We start from the raw sequence: 14,063 nt of genomic DNA, 5'->3' as shown, positions 1-14,063 counted from the left end.
TTTTAAAGGTAAACTAAGCTATATATTGTTTTGTCTTTACGTCTAAAATTATGATTGATTCCTGAAACTAAAGGATTTTCCTATTAACTTTGTTCCTCTTTTACTTAACAGAAGAATACTAACCTGCTGAAGAGCTGTCACTCCAACTTTCCATCCTGGAAATGTATATAGAAGTTTGCTACAAGAAGAAAAATAGTTGAAAGCTGTATTTTTTTTTTTTTTTTGGAGGAAAACAATATCAGCTACGCATTAAAAAGCGACATAATAATAGGTGATATTTATTAAGTTCTTACTCTTCCACACACTATTCTGATAATTAAGCTAATGTCACAAGGTTAGTAATATTGTCCAGACAAATTCTAGATCTCAAACTAACTACTATGCTATGCCACCTCATTAAGAAATTAAATGTCCTAAGTGGAAAAAAAATACATGAGTAAAAACCATGTTATATTACAGGCTACAGTAAAAAAAAATTTACGACCGCAGTATCTTTATAGAAACATCATCATGAAAGGGAATAACTTATATTTTAATAACAATATTATTTGCATGTTATATGACTGTTATATGACAACAGTAATGCTGCTCTCAATTTCAGAAGCAAGCCATGAATGATAAATAACACATCCATGGAGCAAACAGAGGTATCTGAAATCATTACAATTATCATTAAAATATTAAATCATGTATTAAATTCTGTAAATGGGCAAAGACAGTATTTCAGTCACTATCCCTGAACCTAGCACAAAGTAGGCAGTCAATGGTATTTGTTAAATTGTAATGAAAACATTGATTTAAAACATTAAACCTTTAATAATCTTATTTTCCCTTTTGAATTTATAAGGACTTTGGAAAATAACAATTTGGATGGTCAAATATTTTTGTTTGCTTTTTAAAATGCTATACAAAGAAGTGTGAGCTGCCACCTTTTTCTACTGATAAATGTTTAAATAATGGATAGAAGTATTCAAAATCTTGTATCCGGCCCTCCAGCTACATCAATATTACAGATATTTGCCATATCTATGGGACATGATGGAAATACTTTTAACCCTAAAAATCATTTCTAAACGCTAGCACTAAATTATTGATTTGCCTTTCCACCTTTTACCTTCTTTGTGTATAGAAAAGCTTCATGTATGGAAAATCAGAAGCTCCCTAGTAATAATCTCATAATTATTATTTTCTGATGGATCTCATAGACCTTTATTACAGCCTTCTCTATAGCAATTCTTTACAGTTATTAGGTCATTAGTACATAGTTTTCAGCGAGCATTTATGAAGCTGTCTAACATGTGTCAGGATCACATGCCAGCTTTCACATATGTGATGCCACCAGCAACAACTCCAAAAGCAAACATATAGTTATATCTCAGTATCTGTGGGGGATTGGTTCCAGGACTTCCCCAACCTCTCTGCTGATATCAAAATTCACAGATGTTCAAGTCCCTTACATAAAATGGTGTGGTATTTGCATATAACCTTCACACATTTATGCATATACTTTAAATAATCTCTAGCTTACTTATAAAACCTAATATAATGTAAATACTATGTAAATAGCTGTTATACTGTACTATTTTAAAATGTGATGTTTTATTGTTGTATTATTATTTATTTTTCCTTGAATATTTTTGATCCGAGGTTAACTGACTCCTCTGATACAAGGGACCAACTGTATTTACAGACAACCCTCCAAATAAATATACAAGGGCAGGGAGAAATGAGACTTGAGTATGCATTAGGAAGTAGTAGATGAGGATAAGGTGACAACTATATTATTTTCTAACTAAAATACTTACTTGGATTTTACATTCCACAACTGCAGGCTTCCTTGTTCACTGCCCAGAAGTATTTTATTCAAGTAGGTACTTGGATGCAAAATTGCAGAAATTTTAAATACTGATTTATCAAAAGTCAACTGCAGGTATTCTTCTACAAAAGTGAAAGTTATAATTATTTTTTATAAAATAGTTGAAAATGTTTCATATAACCATATATTGATCAGTTAAAGTAAGTCTATCATATCAAAGATTTATATGCTAAAATAAACCACAGACTTAGATACTAATCTACAAACATTCCTTGAGAAATAAAATAAATGAGGGGCAACTTGTAAATGTAATTTAATTTAGACTGTCAAAAATTTTCTACAACTTCTAATAAAAATACTATTAAAAGTTTCATTCACTTTTGAATTACTTTACAGAAAAGGATAATAAAGTTTAAAAAAAAAAAGATCCTAAGGATTAGCATTAATGTTTCTGTAATTTGATCAACAGACAGGAGTGAATATTCCAGATGAAGTGCTTATACTTAGCTCTTTCAGGGAATGAAGAGCCAATTATCTGGAAAGTTTGATGGGCCACTCAAAAAATGCCAAAAATAAAAGGCGCACCTCAGTGAAATAAGAGTACTTTTCACACATTTCCACAAAAAAACTCTAATAATGGAGAAAAAAAAAATGTATAACTCTGTGGAGTGGGGGGTGGCACAGCCAGTAGTCACTTGCTCCAAGATAAAAAAATTCTCTGAAATCTTTGGTTACATTCAAAATTTTTATGTTTGAATCCTGCTTTTCACTTTACAGTTCCTCTATGATTAAAACAATGTTTCACTACATTTTCCAGTAAATTTGTGTATCAAAGAAGGTACATTTCATTTAATCTTCAGGTTCACATACTATCTGGCACACTGCTGTACAATCCCAGGGGTATGGGTACCACAGTTTAGGATGTATAGGTATAGGTGAAAATTATATAAACTTTACTTTGAATGCTATTTTAAGAGATCCTTGCCTTTACTCGTCAGTCACTACAAATGGCTCCCTGAAGATACTGGTTCAATGTGCTGCTATAACAGCAACAAAAAAGCTGGTCCATCAGCATCAAGAGAGTCTGCTGGAATGTAAGAACCAGATCCTGTAACCTAATAAAAGCCCTTTTAACTTCTATCTGCACAGGGAATACTTTTGGAATTCTGTTCCCTCCCTCTACTTGAGCAAAAACAAAACAAGAAAAGGGTTACTAATCTGAAATAAGAAGCTGGAATAATTCCCAGAAATGCAATCTTCAGGATATTTACTAAAACAAACAAACAAACTGTATTGAACAATGAAATAACCAAGAGGCAATATAAGCTAAAAATGTAACCAGATTAAAGAACTTAAAAGATTCAATTCACGATGAACCCAGTATTTTGTTGAGGAAAGGTGTAGATATTCTAGAGATAAATTCTTCATGTTTAAAGATACATAATCCCATAAACATAGCCACTGTCTAAGCTATCACAGTTGATAGAAACTGACTCATATCCCTAGGAAATGGATGTATATTTTCCTTCAGATTACAAGATCAAGTTTACTATTACAGTCTCCTTTACTAAAAGGTGAAAATACAAACCAAGAATTACTCAGGTATGAAAATACATCAATATTCACTCCACAGGGAAAACAATATAACAAATCATTAAAGTTGGAAACTGCAATGGAAAATACATTAGCTGAGGTAAGCACATTAAACAGTTTATAAGCAGTTAACTTGCTAAAGTTGTTTATCTCTTTCTTACTTAGAACTTTTTTTCTTACACATGTTAAAGATTTTTAATTTTTTTAATTTCTTACTATTTACAGGCAAAATCTCTGGCATAGATGTTTACATAGATTTTAAATTTTAATTAAACACATACTACCCTAAGATAAAGCAAATAAATGAGTTAACTCTTACCTTCTGAATATATGTGCCAAATAATAAGAATGCTGTCAGTATCAACAGAGATAATGTGGTCTCCAAAGGGTTGTAAGAGATGGATTTCTGCCTTATGACCCTTAAAGGTATGTACTATCTACAACATCAAAGTTTAAAAGAATTTCATATTATTACTCAGTCATCATGTCATATTATTCACATTATCCCAACAACATGCTAATCCTGAGATGCTTCTGTTAAGAAATGTACCCCAACTTTTGATTATTCAAGGTTAAGATGAACACATAAATATTAAGGGACCAGGCATGTTCATCTGCTCCCTCAGCCAGTTCAACAATAAGGAAGTAAACTGTCCATTAAGAACAAAGAAATGAGACCTTTGAGGCTCAGCCTTCCATCTTGGGTTAGAGGAGGCATGCACACACACCTAGTTGCCTCACCCAATTCAATCAGTGCAACTACATATATCCTAGCAAGATGGTATATTCCAGAAGGCTGATCTCTATAGACTCCATCACCAACTGGCTTTCAGATGAGATGGGAAAGGGGGATATAGGGTCTTCTTCCCCATACCTTTCTGCTTTGACAGAGATCCTTACGGTAGCTGATCCCTCCATGTATAGCCCCTTCTCCATGGTTTCAGTTCTCACTAGATTCCAGTAACACTGTTTCTTCTCCTTGGCCACTGGCCTTAGGGGTGGTAACAACTTCCTACAGCTGACAGTGCCTGATGCCTCCCCACCCCTATTTTGTTCCCCTAACCCTGACCACACCTGTGCATAAAGGTCCTTTATTAAAGTCTCTGCATCTGAACCACATACAGGATATACATATAGGATAAAGTCTCCTCATGTAAATCACATTTATCTCCCTGGGAAAACTATAAACAGCAATACAAAAATGAACATTTTTTCCAATTCTAAAAATCTGAACACCTTCCATTAAAGAACTCTACAGATAAGTTACCTTCCTCTACCACAGGTAGTGATGATGAAAGACTGTGGGAACCACCTCACTCCAAGTCCCTGACAAGTACAGTGATACTATCATTTGGCTATCTTTATATCCCCACTCCTACATTTCCTTTCATTCTAGACCATTAAGGCCAGGTCATTTCTCAAGCTAGTTGTTCTAGGACAAATTCAGAAACCAACTGGTAGATTTAGACCAGAAAAGATCTTTCCTTAGCAGTGGAGAAAACATAGAATCTAGCTTTCTCTAAATCGGGAACAAGCATCTGGTTTTTAGAAAAAGAGTTAGAAGCTAAGTTACACATAATAAATAACCAATCCACATAAAGTGGTGGTGCAAATATGAATTTTCCAGGGAAGTATTTTAAAACTACACTTAATAATACACATTACGTCCTATCTCAATATACAAAATAGAAAACTCCTGAGATGGGAACTGACTGGGCATAAAAAATTTTAAAGAAGGTCTCCAAGTAATTCTGATACTCATCTCTGGCGAAGAAACTGAAGTAAAGCACCAGTTTTAAGTAAGCCTTTTCTGAAAATTTATCTTCCTCCAGAAAACTGAATATACATTAGAAAAAAAAAGAATACTGTATAGTTCCAGAGTGTGCTGGGTAAAGAATGACAAAATTAAAGTTCCCTCCACTATCATGACAAACAACTACTGACTGACAAACAAGTAGTTTAGCGATACCAACCTCTTTATTACGGGCAAATGCAGAGAAAACATTTCCATAAGCAGCGAAGACTAATCTGCCATCAGCTGCCATACAGCAGATATCCTGTGGAACAGAATTACCTAGCAGAAAATACAAAATGAAAGAAACAGGGATTTTTAAGATGTTAAAGAGAAACCTCAAGTATACATATAACATTTTTCATGGCTATAATTTAAAAATATATATAAATGAAGATCAAAGTTGAGAATCAGAGTATAAAATTTTAACTAAAATATTTTAGATATCTAATAGTAACTATCAAACTAAAGATAGGAAATCACCTTGTCCTTCCCTAAGAGAATGTCTAGGATTTGCAGAAATAAAAACATAATCCTAGAGAAATGACAAGAAGCTTTTTGAGGTTATTTGGAAAAAACTGTCATTTGAAACACAAAGCTCTGACAGTCATCCAGTCTTCATGTGAACATCTTTTTTTTTTTTTCTTTTTTTTGAGAGATGGAGTCTTGCTGTGTCACCCAGGCTGGAGTGCAGTGATGCAATCCTGGCACACTGTAACATCCGCCTCCCAGGTTCAACTGATTCTCCTGCCTCAGCCTCCCAAGTAGCTGGGATTATAGGAGTGCACCACCACACCTGGCTAATTTTTGTATTTTTAGAAGAGACGGGGTTTCGCCATGTTAGACAAGCTGGTCTTGAACTCCTGACCTCAGGTGATCTGCCCACCTCGGCCTTCCAAAATGCTGGGATTACAGGCGTGAGCCACCATGCCTGACCCATGTGAGTATCTTCTGGAATATCAAGTTCACTAATAACTACAGAAAAATTTTAAAAGTAACTCAAAATCTAAATCTCTAACTCTACCCTTTGGACCAATCCAAAAATATTACATATGGTATTCTATATGTCTATTCCTAAAACATTTAAAGACAATATTGTTTCTACAGTCTTCTCCAAGGGAAATATGCCTATCAATCTTTAGCATTTCTTACGTGACATATGATTCTTCTCTCAGTATCCTGGTCACACTGACCTTTTCATTTCCTCTTTTGGGGCAGGAGGGTTAGTAGACACAGGATTGTTGTACTTTATAGGCTGCAAATTCCATATTAGGATTTGTTTGCATAATCCTGTTTTCTAAGTTTATCATTCGCTTTTGTATTCAACTCAAGTTCCAATGCCTTTCTTCTGCCTTCTAATCCATTATTAAAATATAAGGTTAATAGACATACACATTACAGTCCTTGTAGGTCTTCTGTTTCTCTCACAAGAACCATATTTGATGGTAAAACAAGTACCTCTCAGCCCTGAGAAATGTTTTATTCTATTAGATAGTTTAAAAAAAGAAAAAACAACCCTCCCATTGGAAAGAAATACCAAAATGTGAGAAAAGGGAAAACTTTTCTTTACAGTAGAAGGAATGATGGCAAAAGAAAATCACTATAGGCTGACTATGCTTTATCTGAAATGCTTGAGACCAGAAGTGTTTCAGATTTCGGATTTTTTTTGGATTTTGGACTATTTGCATAACCAGGTGAATGTTCCTAATCTGAAAATCTGAAATCGGCAATGTTCCAGCGAATATTTCCCTGTTAACATCATGTTGGCTCTCAAAAAGTTTCAGACTTTGGAGCATTTTGGATTTTCAAATTTTTGGATTAAGGATAATCAACATGCATTTGGCAACCATCATACTAATTACTGATTCAGGCAAGTATCATCATAAAATACTAAAAGCAGCAGGTAATAACTTTGAAGAGTACTAAGGTATTTACATAGTCCCAGTGCATACTACCAAAAGATACTTATTTGTTACAAATGACAAAACACTAACTTAAAAATAGAGCCTCCTAACCAATCACTACCAGGAACAGAACCAACTAACAGCATGTGCCTTCTGATACAGTTCACTGTGATTCCTCCCAAGGAGTACAACCTGAATCTAATCCTGAAGAAATGTCAAAAAAAACTCAAACTGAAGGACATTCTAAATGAGCCTGTACTCTTCAAAAATGTCAATGTGTCAATGTCATGAAGCACAAAGAAAGTCTAAAGAACAGTTCCAGATTAAAGAAAATAAAGACACATAACAACTGAAAGCAAAACATGATTCTATCCTGGCACTCTTTTTTGTTGCTGATAATGTAAGTTTATAAGACATAAATGTTACACTGGCTTCCTTATATGCTCTGTAAGTCTGAAATTTATGTCAAAATTAAAAAAAAGTTTAGATGTGCATAAATTCAGAATAAAGTCCATACTTACTTACTGCAACCAGGCTAAGTTTCTGGACCTGTTTAAAAAAGAAAATAGGTTAAATTTTCATTAACAAACATAATCACAATAACCTAACATCTGAAGATTAAGATATAACCTCATACGTATATTCGCTACGCTGTCCTTCATAAGAAGGACACTTACTGACACTAATTTTCATTATTAGGAAAGTTTATATTTTCAACTATATTTCACCAGGAGTGGTGATGGAAGGGGTAGGCAAATGTTTTCTATAATGGGGCAAATATTAAATATTTTAGACTTTGAAGGCAATGCATGTGGTCTCTGTTGCAACTACTCACTTCTGCCACCGTAGCATGAAAACAGCCATATGTAATTCATAAATAATGTGCATGGGTATATTAAACTTTTATCTATAGATACTGAAATTAGATTTTCACATAGTTTTCATGTCATGAAATATCCTTCTCCCTACCCCCAGCCTGCCCCCACAAACATTTAAACATGTCAAAATCATTCGTAACTCCTGGGTCATACAAAAACAAGCAGTGGGCTAGACTGGCTTACAGACTGTAATTTGCTGACTCCAATCATGGCTACTGATCCAGCAGTATGACCCTGGAAAAATAAGCTCCCTGTGCCTCAAATTCTTCATCTGTAAAACAAATATTTATTTACTTTATGGGATTGTTATGAGGATTCAATGAGTAAATTTGTGTAAAACAGAATGGGGCCAGTCATATAGTAATTGCTCAATACATGATAGCTACTACCATCACTACCACCACCTATTCACAACTTGTCTAGTTTCCCCTGTAGAAGAAACTAATCTGTAGGACTGTGAGAAGTCTGACTGGGAACAGCATACATAGCCATAGCCATGGGATAGAGCACTTGTAGACCCAATTAGTGACTTAGGTTCATTAGCTCCATTTTTTATTTCTTTTTACTCCCAAGTATTTTCAGTTTTAGAGGTCACAGCCCAATGCATTGGTTAATCTGAGCAGTGTACAGTCTGGGTAAAGAACATTTACATGCCATGATGTTACGAATGTATCATCAGTGTTAGAACTAGAGGAGACCTTAAAAGCCATCTTTATTATGACTAAACGTCAACACACAGTAAGTAAATTGTTAACTTTTTAAAATGTGCAAATATGTTACTCTCCTCACCACAGGGTTTCTTTGGAAGTAGAATATAGGGAAAAACACCTGTGTCTGTGTGTAACGCAGTGTCAGGAAAGACACTATACCAAAGACAAGATTTCAAGAGTTGTTTCAGTAATAAACTTAGAAAAATTACATTTCAAGGAAGAAAACATTAACCAGCAAAAGCAAAAGTTAGCAAGCAAGGAACAAGTGCAGAGAATGGTAACACTAAATACTTTCACATGATTAATGATATGGTTCTAACCCATCCTGTCTCCATTACCAACTCAGACTCTCAGAAACCCAACTACTCTTCACCTCAGCTCTGCCCTCAACTTTCCTTTTCCACTAACTCAACTAGTTCCTAACTCCCAGCTCTTTTTGCTAATAAGTCACTTGATATTCACAATCCTCCAAGAGAGACAACTCTACGTGTTTTCCAGAAAAGAAAGTACTTAATTAACACTGACTATTATCATCCTCCTCATCAAGGTTCCTGTTCTCACAGAGGTTGCATTCTTTTGGAGAAGACAAAAGAAAAAAACAACGAGACACTATTACAATGATTGATGAGCTGTTATAGGAGAAAAAATCATCACTAACAAGTAATTTATCTGAAATTTACTTTAATAATTTATATAAAGGTGCTACGGTATAATACCTATCTTGCAAAGAAACGGCTGCAAGGCTTACAGTGACAGTGCCAGACACTTTGCGTTAGTTGAAAATAACTGATTGCTATCAGATATTTTCCCTAACGGTAATTAATCTCACCATCTCCGGTTCTCCCAATGTATTCTACCTAGAGTGAATTTCTAACCCAGCTCGTGTCACCAATAACGTAATAGCGTGCATGTTTTTCTCTCTCATTAAGAATGCAAGAGGTAGAAGTTTGTCTTAATTATCTTTTCACCTTCAAGGGAAGATCAATAAATATTCACTGAATATTACTGCCATACAACTGAGATGTTCTCTAGCATTTTCCCCTTGGCCAGGCTGCCTCTGAAACACGCCCCAGGAGGACTGCAAGTGCTAAATCAGCACGTGGACGTGACCGGATGGCGAAATATTAGTAGGACAGGGAGGGGTTAAAGAAGGGAAGCCCGTGGTAGATGGGAAGGGAGAACCGGACTGCTCCAGGAGAGTTAGGGGCCAAGGAGGGTGGTTTTTCTGGGAAGCCAACAAAAGAAGTCACTCACGTCATAGGTGTGGAAACTCTTGCCCACGCAGGTTGTTACATAAAACCGGCGCTTGAGCGCGCTGAACCGCACCACGTGTGGAATGTCATTGCTGAAAAGTCCCAAGGCCCGGAACCCCGCAAAAAGCGCGCTGGCCGTGCGCCTTTCTGAGGCCCGTTCCATTGCCGCGGCGATCCCGGCTCCTCTCAGCTCTGGTCCTGAAGGAAAACACGTACCCAGTCCCTTCAGCGTGTCTAGTGGAACAGTCCTCTGCCAGAGCTGCAGACACAAGACCGCTTCCGGCGCCCGCTGCGAATCGCGTTTCCGGAGACTGCCCTCAGTGCAACACATAAAGTTCTCCCTCCAGAGCTCACATGGGAGGCGTGACTTCAGTTCCGAAGGCCAAGGTCTCCAGCACGTTGCCTAACATTGTTCTCCAGCTCTTTTGCGGTGGAAGGAAGCTCCTTAGGTTCCGACGGAACCGCAAGGGCGGGAAACAAAGAGGGAAGCGCGACGTCCAGGAGAATGGAGGGGAGTTTGACGCCTTGGAGATGGAAACGATTTAAACATGTGATTATTTAAAAATGTACAAAAACATGAGAATGGAAAAATTTAAACACTGGATAGCAGATGATATTAAGGAATTATATTTAATTTTTACATGTGATAGCAGCATTATGATTACGTTTTTAAAGATCCTCATCTTTTGGATACATATGACATATTTACAGATGAAAACTATAATGGGACATTTCAAAGGTAACAGAGGGATTCACTCACAGACCCTCTGGGGAGTAGAACTAATTATTTGGGGGAAGGGAACTGCTCACTTGGGCAACTTGGATAAGTGTAGATTCCTCCCATAAAAGGAAGATAAATATTAAATGTTATTGGGACCCCTGGATTAAGTCAGTATTCCTTGAGGTCGGCTGTCAAAAGCAGACAGTAGAGGTTCTAAAGAGGAGCTCATCATAATGCAAAGGGGAGTCTGGGCAGTTCATTAGAGCTAAGTGCCTTAGGATGCTGAAGAAGACTGATTCCAGTGAAGTGGGTGTCAAGACGCCTCACTCCTCAGGAGCCAGCTGCCTTACCAAGATGTAGGTTTGGGGAACAATCTCTGAGCATGTGAACGTTAACTAAAACAGTGGTGACCTTAGAGCCCAGGACCGAAGTTCAACATATGGAATAACCTCTTATCTTACTGTTTTATTTCCATTTCATTTCGTTTCGTTTATGAAAATGTTTTGGCAGCCTATTAAGGTTGGGGTCGAGTGACTAATGTAAATATACTTGTACTTGAGAGGGATAAAAAGGGTATATTTACTAATGTAAATATACCTGTACTTGAAAGAGATAAAGAGGGTCTGTCTCTATACAGATCAGTGTACTCTCCTGGGTTCCTTCCAGTTCTAAAATGTAATTATTTTATTATGAAACAAAAGTCACTTGTTAGCTAGTTTGAATATCTGACTCATACATTCTTGAACAAAAAAAACTTGATTTATTTTATAGTTCTTGGCACAAAGCCTCAAACACTTTGGATGTTAAGATCATTAAGGGGCAGATGCTAACAGAATGAGAGCTTGTTATTTAGTCCTTGACATGTTGTACTTACTTGTATTTTCACTTGTACCCCGGATTTCTCAATAGCAGTGCACATTTTCAGCCATGTTTGTGGTATGACTTAAAAGTGAACAAGTTGCTAATTATTTGTAAATTTTATTTAAATTAAAAAAGAGGGGAAAAGGGCATCTCACTGTACTATTAACTTATTTATTAGGCTTATTTTATTTTAATAGTTTAGTGGGTAAGCTCCATAAAGGTAGAGAATTTTTTTTTTTCTATTTTGTTCATTAATACATAACAAGCAGCCAGAACAGTGTCTGGAACAAAAGGGGTGCTTAATAAACATTTTTTTTAAAGCTACATTTAAGTACAAAAATGCTAAAAATGTGGAATGTTCTCTCTTTTTTTATGTTAGTCATATTCCCTCCCAAAGTAATGAGTTGTGTACTTTAACATCTCCAATATTTAAACTCCCTCCTGTAAGAAGATGTGTATCTCTGTCCTTTGCCCAAGACTTGTAACAAATCCTTCATGGTGGAGCAGGAATAGGAAGCATTTGGCTTACTTTGGCCAGTGCATATGAGCAAACATGATGTTCAGCAAGTCCCAGCAGATGCTTGAAGAGTCATTTTCTGTTTCTACCAACTCTCTTGCTCTTTTCTGTTCCCGAAAGAGAAAGGCATGTCTCAAACAGGAGCTGCTTTGTCAGCCTGGGTCCTGAAATGAGGTCTGTAGACAAAGCCTGCGGCTGACTTGAGGTTGCCAGTTTGTAATGTGAGTGAGAATTAACTGTTGTTGCAAGCCAGTGAGACTTGGTGTTTGTTTGCCTTCTAATTACAACCTAGCAAAAGTCTATGTGAATTTTGGAGAAATGTGTGAAAATTAGCATCTAAAAATAACAAAATATCGTTTGTTTTACTTTATAGAAGTATTAAAGCTGTGTTACAGAAAGTGAGGACTGGGCCACAGGTTCACAAATGACAAATATCCTCTAATATGATGTTAAGGTTTCCAAATTATTCATGTTCTTAGTTGTGTGTCCAAGGATGACACAGAACAAAGGCTCAGTGGATCTTTGATGATTGAATAAATGCAAGTTTAATTTTTTTATTTTCCATTTTTTGGGGAAAAGAAGGAGTAGGTTTGTTTAAAAGAAACTGTGGGCCAGGCATGGTAACTCATGCCTGTAATCCCAGCACTTTGGGAGACCAAGGCAGGCAGATCATGAGGTCAGGAGATTGAGACCATCCTGGCTAACATGGTGAAACCCCATCTCTACCAAAAATACAAAAAACAATTAGCCAGATGTGGTGGCATGTGCCTGTAGTCCCAGTTACTAGGGAGGCTGAGGCAGGAGAACCACTTGAACCCAGTAGGTGGAGGTTGCAGTGAGCCAAGATCACACCACTGCCCTGCAGTCTGGGCGACAGAGTGAGACTCCATCTCAAAAAAAGGAAGCTGTGAAGAATAATGATAGGCTGCAATGACATTGATTGATCGTTTCCTTTTTCCTTTTGCACGGAACAGGTGACAGGAATCAGATAGTTTATCTGATAGTTGCTGCTGCCAATTCGGTTTCTGACTCATGATGGACTTTAAAACAGTTTATTCTTGGGAAACACGTATTTAACGTTTAAGTCATTTTAATTCCTTCATTCTTTTACTCAGCATATCTATTGAGAACTATTATGTGGTAGATTTAGTACCAAGATAAAGTATGGGCTATACTCTTAAGATATTAGTGGCTGGGCGCAGTGCCTCACGCCTGTAATCCCAGCACTTTGGGAGGCCGAGGTGGGTGGATCACGAAGTCAGGAGATCGAGACCATCCTGGCTAACACGGTGAAACCCTGTCTCTACTAAAAGTACAAAAAATTAGCCAGGCGTGGTGGCGGACACCTATAGTCCCAGCTACTTGGGAGGCTGAAGCAGGAGAATGGCATGAACCTGGGAGGCGGAGCTTGCAGTGAGCCAAGATCACGCCACTGCACTCCAGCGTGGGTGACAGAGCGAGACTCCGTCTCAAAAAAAAAAAAAAAAAAAAAAAAATTACCAAATCTTCCTCAAACTCCACATCCATTTGATATTTACCCTGAATCATTCCATAAATTTTATATCTAAGATATCTGCTCCAAACATAATCTAAGTTCATCCTCAATACAATTTGGAATGCCCTGCCACTCTCTTCCACACAAGAATAGCTAGCAGATGGGAGAGTAGAAGAGGGAAGGGTATAGGGGCATACAAATACTGCATTTATGAGCACCATCTTGAAAAGTGGCATCTCAGCTTCAATTGCCATGGCAATGATCTATTGACATGAGAGTTGTTTATAGAAAGTTTCTTAGCACATTTGTGCCGCTATAACAAAATACCTGAGACTAGGGAATTTGTAAACAACGGAAATGATTTCTCACAGTTCTGGAGGCTGGGTAGTCCAAGATCTAGGTGCCAGTGCCAGTAGGTTTAGTGTCTGGTGAAGGTCTGTTCCTCATATATAGCACTGTCTAGGTGTCATCACATAGCAGAAATGACAGAAAGTGCAAAGGGGGATGAACACTGTGTCCTCAC

The 14,063-nt window shown here is 36.9% G+C and overlaps 1 protein-coding gene across 1 annotated transcript in view; it reads right to left on the bottom strand.

Annotated features, from left to right (window-relative positions):
- The window catches only part of WDR36 (WD repeat domain 36), a 39,390-nt gene extending 28,996 nt beyond the window's left edge, over positions 1-10,394 (bottom strand). The window contains exons 1-6 of the mRNA XM_003259821.4: positions 9,948-10,394; positions 7,627-7,654; positions 5,383-5,483; positions 3,729-3,846; positions 1,806-1,938; positions 124-178 (exon numbers count right to left, since the gene is read on the bottom strand). Coding sequence (XP_003259869.1) covers positions 124-178; positions 1,806-1,938; positions 3,729-3,846; positions 5,383-5,483; positions 7,627-7,654; positions 9,948-10,277 — 765 coding nt within the window. The 5' untranslated portion in view covers positions 10,278-10,394. The remainder of the gene's footprint in view (positions 1-123; positions 179-1,805; positions 1,939-3,728; positions 3,847-5,382; positions 5,484-7,626; positions 7,655-9,947) is intronic.
- Between the last annotated feature and the right edge of the window lie 3,669 nt (positions 10,395-14,063).

Source organism: Nomascus leucogenys, chromosome 2 (genome assembly GCF_006542625.1).
Source record: "Nomascus leucogenys isolate Asia chromosome 2, Asia_NLE_v1, whole genome shotgun sequence".
Lineage (NCBI taxonomy): Eukaryota > Metazoa > Chordata > Mammalia > Primates > Hylobatidae > Nomascus > Nomascus leucogenys.
The sequence above is the reverse complement of the archived record's forward strand: the minus strand, read 5'-3'. Positions and strand labels throughout refer to the sequence as shown.